Source organism: Gopherus evgoodei, chromosome 3 (genome assembly GCF_007399415.2).
Source record: "Gopherus evgoodei ecotype Sinaloan lineage chromosome 3, rGopEvg1_v1.p, whole genome shotgun sequence".
Lineage (NCBI taxonomy): Eukaryota > Metazoa > Chordata > Testudines > Testudinidae > Gopherus > Gopherus evgoodei.
Window position 1 is genome coordinate 121597615 of NC_044324.1, and position 10815 is coordinate 121608429.

General features: G+C 39.5%; 1 protein-coding gene across 1 annotated transcript in view; it reads left to right on the forward strand.

Moving 5' to 3' along the window:
- The window catches only part of RAB32 (RAB32, member RAS oncogene family), a 45868-nt gene extending 36156 nt beyond the window's left edge, over positions 1 to 9712 (forward strand). Inside the window, exons 2-3 of the mRNA XM_030556519.1 lie at positions 3912 to 4189; positions 7910 to 9712. Of these exons, the coding sequence (XP_030412379.1) occupies positions 3912 to 4189; positions 7910 to 8059 (428 nt within the window). The 3' untranslated portion in view covers positions 8060 to 9712. The remainder of the gene's footprint in view (positions 1 to 3911; positions 4190 to 7909) is intronic.
- Positions 9713 to 10815: the final 1103 nt, after the last annotated feature.

A 10815-nucleotide genomic window follows, 5' to 3' on the forward strand; every position in this document is an offset into this window, starting at 1 on the left:
TGAGCGGAAGTGGTTCATGTTTGAAAATGAAGCCTGGGAAAGCACCAGGGCTAAATGTGCCTGCAGAATTGTTCAGTGATTGGCAGATGCAGTACTTACATTGGAAAACTTGCAATGATGTAGGACTCACTAGGGGACTGGTTGAAGAGAATCTTTCACCCTTAGCAAAGAAGGGAGACATAACCGTTCAGGAAGTATTGTATCATCTCCCTGATATAGCACGAGTGAATTTCTGCTCTATGTAATCTAAGATTGCGTGGAGGGAGGGGAAGAGAGATGAACCACTACCACAACAAGCTGGCTTCAGTGTGGGCCAAGCACATGAGCTAATTGTAAATATCCATCACATGATTTGCAGAATGCAGAGTATACTATCACACACTGATCATGTGCTTCACTGACTATTAAACGTGTTTGATGCTGTCCTCCGTGACTGTCTTCAGACCATACTGGTGGTCATGGGGATTCCAGAGCATCTCATTGCAAATCTCCACCAACAGACCACGGTGCAAACAACAATAGATAGCCACTCACTGTCAGGGTGTTTCTCACTGGGTGAGACAAGGATGTATTTTGTCCCCGATTCTCTAATATATGCACAGAGTGTATTATGAGAACTCTTGAAAGGTTTGACAAAGTGGAAGGAGATGGGATTTCTAGTGGTGGACACCTTAACTCACCTCAGATCTACTAATGACACAACACTTTCTTCTACAATACTTTCTGCAAAAAAACCCAGTGCAACAATGTCAGTGTTTTTTAAAGTGAGGAATATGAAATCTTCCTGAATATGATGAAAACTGCTAATAAACAAGATGCAAGATGCCATGATTACAGACAAGCTGTAGAGGCAGTAAATTATCTGGGACCACTTATCTTTCAATTTCCCTGAAATGGGTCCTTGGTTGAAGACTGGGATGGCTCACTCAGCTATGGCCTCACTTAAAGTATTGAGGGGAAAAAAATGGCATCTTGAAATGTATGAAGGGGCAACTCGTGACACTTTTTGGCATATGGATGTGAATATAGGAAAGTTAATGCTGACAAGAAAATTTGAAGCTTTTTTTTAAATGCTGGCAAAGGTTCTTATGTATTTCCTGGAAAGGAGATGGGGGAAGACTAATGCCTATATTAGAAATATTATCGAAGAGAAGCAGACCCTGGTGTCAGAAATCAGATGCAAACTTGCATACTTTGTTCACATTAAAGTAACCTGGAGAGTTATGGAAGGAATGGTGAAGGGTGGTCATAGTAGGGGATGGGAGCCTGGGAAATACAGTAGATGGATTATGTGCAATAAGTCACTGGAAGGGCAGCTACTGAGCATTCAAAGTTTGAGATCATGGAGGCTTCAGAAAATTCTGCTGCCACTGATATTCAGACATAAATAAGTGGATACAGAGTTCATGAAAAAACTCTGAAACCTGGATTTACTTATTCCTGTTAAGATGCTTAACATACTAAAATAAGAAGCTGTACAAGCCTGATAAAACTTCACACTCCAATCAGATGGTTCTAGTGGGGTGGGAGGGGGACACGATTCCATCAGTTATTACTGACTCCAGATTCTAGTAGTTGCTTGGCTGGCACCTTTTTTGATCCTAAAAAGGTTCATTCCTAAACAGATATCTCAGATTACATTTAAGACCTGATAATACTAAAATAAGATACTGTCTAGAAGGACTTGCTGCTGAGCTAAACCTGTTTTAATTCCTTTCCTTTGTAGTGAGTTGTGCAGTACTGCTAATATTTGTTTACTTCTGCTGGGACGTGCATATTGTAGTCAGCTAAATAGTCTCCTTTACCCAAAAAAGTTAGTAGGGCAGAGATTTGCTTGTTGAGCACTTACAAATGTGTAGCTGAGATGACAGTAGCACAGTTGCTATTTAACTAGCTCTTATATTAGAAGAGCTTGCATTAAGCAAATCCTGTATGTTCAAAAGGATTACCACGATGATGGGCATGGTATGAAAAACATACACTATACAATATGGGTGGAAGGTGCCTTCCCCCCCATCCCCCCAATCCTCCCCTTCCTAGTTGAATTTCCTAACCTCACTTTGATAGTCAAGTATGGTAATACAGATCTTATATGTATGCCCAACTTTCTCATGGATATTTTGTAATACACCATACAATGAAACATGACTCTTGACTAGACTATTATGAGCATGCTTCTGGGCTTTATGCTTTAAACACAGAAGTGAATAAAAATATGAACTTGGCTTCAGTCTAAACACATACAAGTATATTCATATGCTTAACAGTTTAACTTCCTTTAGTGATTTTAAGGAGAGCAGTCTTTGGTATTTTAGAGATGCAGTAGTGACAACAGCTAGCATAACTGGCTTTCCACTATATGCCCAGAATTTAAATCTGAAAGGAGAACAGAATCCAATCTTTAACTCTCAAGAGGCTTACATTTTTTATAACCGGGTGTGGTTCCTTGTTCAACTTTCTGAAGTAGTTAATTGTTAGAAGGCATTCCAGAGATGAGTTTGAAAAAGCTTAACCTTAAATTAAAAATGGGTTCATTGTACCCTGCATGTTTAGCCACTTCTTGGTAGTAACAAATGCCTCTTAAGTACTTGTCCCCTTCTGTTTGTTACATACACTTCATCCTCCAAGTCTGATTCCCTAAGAAGAACTGGAGACTTATGTTACTACATGGTATATGTCAATTCTCAACGCAACTGTATCTCTGACCCTTTCATGGCTTCCTTGAGGGTACTCCTATTAGGTGATGGCCCAAGACCTTTCTCAGAGCAGGATCCCACAGCTTTCTAGGTGTGGGTTTGGGCTACAATTAACTGATCATCTGAGTAAGTCTGACTTCAGTTCAGCACTTGCAGTCCTGTTCTCCCCAGGGCAGTGACAGCCAACTTTCATAAAGCAAAGTATCTATCCAGAACAAAAGTGTGAGAGAACATTGTCATAAACTGCTTATATACAGGTCTTGTGAACCAGTCACATTTATCTTTTGAAATGGAGACCTTGGCAGGTTTCGCAGTACTTGTGGCCCATTCTGCAGGTTCTGTCACTCTTGGTCATAGCATCATGTCTGGTCTTGGACTGAGCAAATGTCCTTCTCCATTATGAGGCTGGTGAATTACAGTTCCTTGACCTGGTTAAAAGTGACCAAACTGGTATGTATAAGTTCCTCCAGGACTGAGGCATCATCAGACTGGTTACCAGTCTAAGGATTTGTATTAGTTACTCCAGTGACTTCAATTCCTGCTAAAAATTCCTGTGACTCCTCTGTGGAGCTCAAATAGAACTTCTAGCTCTTACAGATATAGAGAGAGAGAGAGAGAGAGAGAGAGAGAGAGAGAGAGAGAGAGAGAGAGAGCATTCATAAAGATACCATGTGTCCCCATAACATCTATCATGGTATGCTCTGTTGAAATAGCTGTTAAATTTAAGCACTCTGTAGACCCATTGTGCGCTCTCTGAAATCTGTTGTTCAGCTATAGGGTCTAACACTTTTTAAGAAATCATAGGAAATTATTTGAAACATCTTGGTGTAGGTCTAGCAAGCCAGTGACACTTCAGAGGTCCATTGCTTTTGTCCTGGGAAACACTATCAATGCGGTATTCGACAAAGAGGAGTTAAAAACCACCACTACTACTGACTATTGACAAATGACTGATATGAAGCAGTCATCAACTTAAACAGTTGTACCATATTCTGGTATGCATTGCATATCTATGCAATGGTCTTTGTATGCTGATTGAACGCCACAAGGGGACTTATTTAGGTAAACTGGCACTTAATCCTAGGATCAGGTGTATCAGTCTGACAAACTTGGTTTTGAAAATTGTTGTATCTACCTGGGATAATTTTAGTTTATATCCATAGTTTTTGTGGATTTAAAAACAAATGTAAAGTTGTTGCTCTGTTTGCCTTTCAGGTCAGGAGCGTTTTGGTAACATGACAAGAGTGTACTATAAGGAGGCAGTTGGTGCTTTTGTGGTCTTCGATGTCACAAGAGGCTCCACTTTTGAAGCTGTTTCCAAGTGGAAACACGACTTGGACAGTAAAGTACTACTTCCAAATGGCAGCCCTATCCCTGCCGTTCTCCTTGCAAACAAGTGTGACCAGAAAAAAGACGGCAGCCAGAATCCCTCTCAAATGGACCAGTTCTGCAGAGAAGGTGGCTTTATTGGGTGGTTTGAAACATCTGCCAAGGTGAGCATTCCTGAAAAATAAGGATTGTCTTTTTTATAAAAGTTTGTTTAGCCAGTGCAAAGTATTAGCTTATCAGTGATCCTGGAGACAGGCTCTACTACCAATATCTTAGCTGATTGTTCCTTTTTTTGTGGGACTTATTACCTTGTCCTCTTTTTTGCCCAGTTTCTCTTCCTGATGAGAGTTTGTCACACCTTGAGCCGCTCATGTACCTGTTCATTGTGGAAGGCAGGTTGTGTAAGAACCCAAAATTAAAATCCTGGGGAAGGGAAACTTTTTTTAAAACCAGGTCTTCTGAGTCACTGCTTTAGTTAAACTACTGGTAGTCAGTATCTGATGATAGATAGATAAACTATCTCTTGTTAAAGAATCATGTACAACTGGTACAGTAGATTTTATTCTGTTTGTTCCTTGACTTATCTGATTCGAATAGCTATTTGTAGCAATAAATTATTATTCTTGATCTGTGTAGCTACATATGGAATGTGATTAAACTAGTAAACTGCACAAAATGGCAAAACTGAACCTGAAGAGTTGGGAGGAGCTTTTCAGTCCGTTCCCAAGGTAGGCAAAGGGTTCTTGCCAAGTCTTTAAATGGTTAATGTTTTATTCTAGTAACACATTCTAGCCATCCTTTCATGTAATCTGTCTAGCATAGAGGTGAGGCTTTTGTTTTTTGTGCGGTGGTTTGTTTTCTTTGCATAGCAGCCCATCACCATAGTACTTCAGTGCTTTCCCGTTTTGCAGTAGTGAATTCCCTAAGGGAAGTCATAGAATCTCCCTTAAGGAGTTAATCCAGTTTTTCATTCTTGGAATAGAGTCTGATTTCTGAAGACTATTGTCCTACTTGATCCTTTGATATACTGCACGAAACCACAAGGCCCCTTTGCTGCCCTCCATTTAGTTGCCCACTTCCCCTTCAACTGTCTGAGATGAGTCAGCAAGGAAAATAGACATAAATGTGAGATGTCTGTTCCAGGCAGCCAGCATGTGAAAAGAGAAGTGAGAAATGAGGGAAGGGAAGGCCTCTGAGAAGAGACTGGGTAGAGGAGGAAGGCTACACCTTAAGTAAGAGCAGAGATGGAGAGCTTTGACACTTAAGAGGAGATGATTGCATTAAGCAAATGCAGTGGAAAGAGGTGGGAAGAGGCCAGGAAAGAGGTTACAATAGTTTAGGCAAGATGGTGCATGCCTTGTACAACGTTAACAGACTTTGATAACGCAATAACGCTGCCTGTCAGTTTGTTGCTACAGGAAACTTGCATTGCTGGTATAATGAATGCCCTGCTTCTTGTGTCTTAGATTTAAACGGAAGCTTTGTAGCTGGAAATTCCATTATGGGTAACTTTTTGTTCTCTCTAACCTTTTTAGATCTCTCTGGATATAGTACCTTTTTAAAAAAATCCATAAATTGCAGTTATACCCAAACTGAGTTGAAGGTTCAGTGTCTCTTACAGCAGTGCAGCAGCTGCACTTCTTTTGATGCTGTAAGTACAGCACATTGGATTCTCTCGTCAGAAAAACAGAATAAAAAATTCCTATCTCAAAAAGCAAGTTGAGAACTGACTTGTTCCCAAATACATTTGTATTTAAGGTTCTGAGATGGGCTACAGTGAAAACTGTTTTAGAAAGCATTTTGAGTCGTCTTTGACTCTCTAATCATAGTTCCTTTGTGCACTCAAAATGGAAAAAAAGACAAATAATAAACATCCTTCAGAAGTGGGGATATTTTTGATACCCTCAAGATGTACATGTGGATATCTAAGTCAGCCTAGTAAAAGGGGAATTCCGTATTTGTCCCTATCCCCAGGCAGTGCCTATTTATCCTTGTACAGTGTTAATTCCACAGCCCCAGAACATAGTTGGCTGTGACCAGTCACAACCAAATGCATCCTGTGCAAGTGTATGGGCTCATGTTGGTGCACTGACTAGCAAATTACATCCTCATGTTGCCGTGGGAGCTGCTGCAACCTGCCTTCAGGGGAAGGCAAGGATAGGATGGCTCTAAATGTCGCCAGGGTTCTCCACGGAACATGCTGATTGTACAGATCACACATTGCACTGTCTGGTCTTCAGAATGCCTTGACCAAGCTCCTTCATCGATCAGCTGGTGGTTTACTTTGGGCCAGCTGGCTAGTGCAGACTTGATCAGCAGGGGGCAAGTTTTACAGGTACTTTGCACCATTGTAGCCACTTTAGGCAGGCTTCCTGGCCCTGGGAGTCCAGCAGCCTGGGCTTCACCTGCAGAAGCCTTCATAATACAAGACTGAGGTCTTTAGTTTTCTTGGTTAACAGTAACAAAAAAGCCATCTCTTAATATAAAATATTTACTTCTGAGCTTTTATAAAACCCAGCACTTAAGGCCTCTGAGCATGCAAGACTGAATATTTGGTCTTTTGAATGCCATTACTGAGGATGGTCTATAAAACATTGAGGCTATGAAGAAAGGTTTAAAAACAATATGGATAGCCTTGCCATCTACCCATTGTAGTTCATCTTGCAAATATTGCAAGATAAAATAAATGGCCAAAAAAAAACCACTCAAGTAAATACCTGGCAGAGTGCCCTCTGGCATACCAGCATGCATTAGGCTGCCAAATGCCTAAGCCACTTATTTTTAAGTTCTATTTGGTTTCCAAATCTCAGTTAAATAGTGAGAGCCATCAGTAAAATCTCTGGCAAGTTAGCATTCTAATCCTTTTTTAGGAAGCTTCTGTTTTAGTCACTTTCTCACTTCAAGTCCTTTATTTCCACATTTCCCTCTTCCTTCTTCCAATAAAAAATCTATTATAACCAAGTGTCATGATACTAATTTATATCCCTCAATCCATCAATTCAAACCCCGTTTCTTTCATTTTAAATGATGTGCAGGAAGTCAGTGAAGATTCCTCGCTTAAGCTTGACTGTGCCCTGTATCTCGCATATCTTCATGTTCCAAACACACAACTCAAAGTATACATGCTTTACTCCATGGATTTTTATTGTGGCCCACAAAGTACTAAGATAAATAATTAACCATTGCCCCATCCCAACTTCTCATTACGGTTGAGAAGTGATTCCCTTGTCAGAATCTGACTTGGTCATTCACATTGCTTTTCCAAAGCCCTTCTTACTTTTTTCTCTTCAAAGCAGGAGAGGCAAGGAACTAGATAAGAAAACTTGGCATGCTTTTATTTGGATATTGGTTCTAATTGTAGCTCTTATGTCTGCTTGGACAATTGGATGGGTGTTCTGGGACAGCTCCCTTAAACTGAAATAAGCAATATCCAAGTCACTGCATCCCCTCATCATTTCACTGAGGCAATAAGTCCTGTTCTATCTTATCTGCCTTCCCTCTACAGATTCGGTAATTTCTGTAGATTCCTATAGATTTTTCTACAATACCCATGTTTCAGAACCAGACCCTCCAAGTAAAGCACTTCACTGTACACCAAAGTGGGCCAGTGTGTCCCCTTCATCAAATTAGGTGAACCTATCCTTTTTCTATACAAGGAATGTACAGTGAAACTAGATAACTTTTCTAGTACTTTAAAGGACTTGCAGCCTTCACCTAAGGCAGGAATACTAAGCAATGTGTTCAACTCTATCCAAGCTCCTTGTCAAGTTACAATTTCCACAAGAGAGATTGTATTTGCCAGTCTTTTTAATAGGCAGATGTGATTAACCGGTTGGTGAAAAGATCACTGACTGTCTTTTTTTAAACTTTCACAACTTTTTCAGGACAACATCAACATAGATGAAGCTGCTCGATTTCTGGTGGAAAACGTCCTTGCCAACTACAAAAGCTTTCCTAGCGAAGAGAATGATGTGAGCAAACTAAAACTGGACCCAGACCCTTTGAGAGCAGACAGTAAATCACAGTGTTGCTAATGTTACCTTTACTCTTGCATGTAAATGCAACAGAATGAGCAGCAAGACTCTTGCTCCTCAGACCAGACTGCTGCTATGGTGCTGCATTAAGGACAATCCAAGTGATGGGTTTGGTTTTCTTTGAATTGGTGATATTTTTTGGGTGTTCACACTTTTGTTTTTTGTATAAAATTGAAAATGTGTTTATCATTTATCCTCCACTAAAAGAGCAGCTGTGTCTAGCAGTTGGTTACCTTCTTCTGACACAAAAACAGAGGGTGGTGTTTACACTCTGTTCTCAAATGAATACAGATAACATTCAGTATGACGCGTGTCCAGGGTAGGCGTTAGTTCAGAGGATGAATATTGTGGTGTATTCTTGACAGAAGTTGTAGCTGAAATAAGCACTTGCCTCTTTGCCACAAGTGTCCTTATACCCATAAGCTCCCACTCCTGCCTGTCTGCCACCTCTCACACACATTACTTTGTTGCTGTTGATTACCCCGTAATGGGAGGACCCTTTTAACTATAGCTCTCCTGGAGTAAGTGGATCTGTTTTTCTGAACTGGACAGGGATAGCTGAGCAATGGCAGGAGGTCCTATCCTTATTTTGTCACTAAGCCCCAATATAAGGTAAGCATACCACTTGGCAAGTAAGAAGAACAAGCAGGGAAACAAGTGTCCTATGTGGCATGGCTACTGCAGTGATACAGATGCTAGCAAGTGCATCTCCAGTTATTAGCTGAACATAGTTTACTTCAGATACTCTTAACCAGTTTGAACCTGTAAAACACATTCCAGCACAAATAGCAGACTTTTCTTAGTGTAGTGCACCCAGTTAAAATAAACCTAAGGAAGCATCTCCCATGTGCACATTAAAACTAATGTCCAGAAATAATTCATACACTAACGCTTTGAGATGCTAGCTTTAACTTCATCCAGGAGAGGATTGCCAATAAATAAAAATGTTCTAGTTTTGGTTACTTGTCTTAAATTGTTTTTTGTGAAACTAGCTTACAGTATGACTAATCTGAATTACTCAGACCTTGGTCTTGGGATATCTTTGATTAGTAGTGCATGGAAAAGAGGGATGCATCAGATGCACCTTAAGATAAATTTAAGGGTTTTTAAATCACTCAGATATAGTTGTTCTATTACAAAGACTTTCACTAATTATAAAAACAAATGCAGGTAATTCACCCATACAAAGTGGAAATGGAAAAATGCGTTACCAATTTTTATAACTAAATATTCTGGAATACTAAAAGTTCAAGTGAGGAAACTCACCTAGCTTGCTTTGCCTCCTGTTAGGAGGCTGGTTATGTGAAGTCTTGACTTCTGCAATTCATAAATATGGTCAGAATTTGGGGGGGCAGGATGGCTGGTGAAGAGGATTCATTTCTCTAGTGATTATGCTAATCTTACATTAAATGGAACTCCTGCTTTCTCTCAGGCTCTGGATGCTGTTTTTTGCCACGTTTTTGCTTGGTCTGACATTGTTAAAGTTTAGGTCATAAGCTCTGTCTATGTGTCAGAGGCACTGTCTTTCATACTTGCCTATTAAAGTGATAGGAAAGAGTTGTCATAAGTACAAGCTACTTTTTAATGAGATGCATACAGATACATTCTTTATTTTTAAACAATAAATAAAACAATTCAGGCACACTGTCATTATTCCTGTGTGAAAGACTCTTGTGTGTGTGTTTTTTGTATTTAAGGTTCTTTTGAGAAGCTGGAATACATCCTCACTGAAGCCTGCAGACTATTTTCCCCTTTCATTCTGCTCCATTCATTGTCATATTAAACTGCCTCTTGATTTCCTGTTTTATCTTAAGATAATATTAAATATGGTAATTAAGTATTTAGCCAGACTTGAAAAGTAGGCTGAAATAGCTTTACTTAGTTTCTTAAAATTCAAAACATGGCCACCTCTTTGTAGACTGACTCTTTCTGAAGGGAAAGTGGTTTTGAAAGAATACTTTCTCCATTCCCCTCCTGCCATAGTCAACTCAAGAGCAACGCTATTTTCCCAAATGGATTAAAGTTAGTATGTGGGGTCTTTTATCCTCTTTAGAACACTGGCATGTTCTGTAAATTACAAACATGCTTATAAAACCTATCTGCCTGCTAAGTTTTAGCCATTAAACAGAATATTGGGTGGAGGCATGCCATTTACCATGGCAGTTATTGGAGCATGCAAGATCTCTGGTTTTTGTACAGCCATAATTGGAACCAAAGTGTTTTAACTGGTCATCGGACATGTACACTGCCCCATTTTTTGATGCTGCTTCAGTAGGCTAATATGTGCAATATATGAAGATCAGTTAAGCAAAGATTCACAATCTCCTATTTATGTGGCCTTGTGTATTATCAAGATCACTGGATATATGCAATATTACACTAACTTGGTTCATTAATGGATTGAACCTGTCAAATTGACAAATCTATTCATATAACTGGCACTATTACCTGTTTAAAAGGTCAGTTTAGTTGAGGGTTTTTTTAATTAAAACTAATCTCTTCCTTTTTCAAAACTTTAAGGGAAGAAACAGTCCATGGAAAAGTATAAATTAATGTTTTTCGCTCTTTCGTGTGTCAAACGTGTAAAACTGGTCAGTTTTAAAGTAAAGCAATTTTCAAATAGTAGATTGACCAAACTAAGGTATTTATTCTCTGAAATGTAACAGCAAAATTAGTGCAATATTGTTTAAATGAAGTGTAGACACACCACCATTCTTAAAGTTCTCATACCAAGATTTCTAATAAGCAGTCTCCAA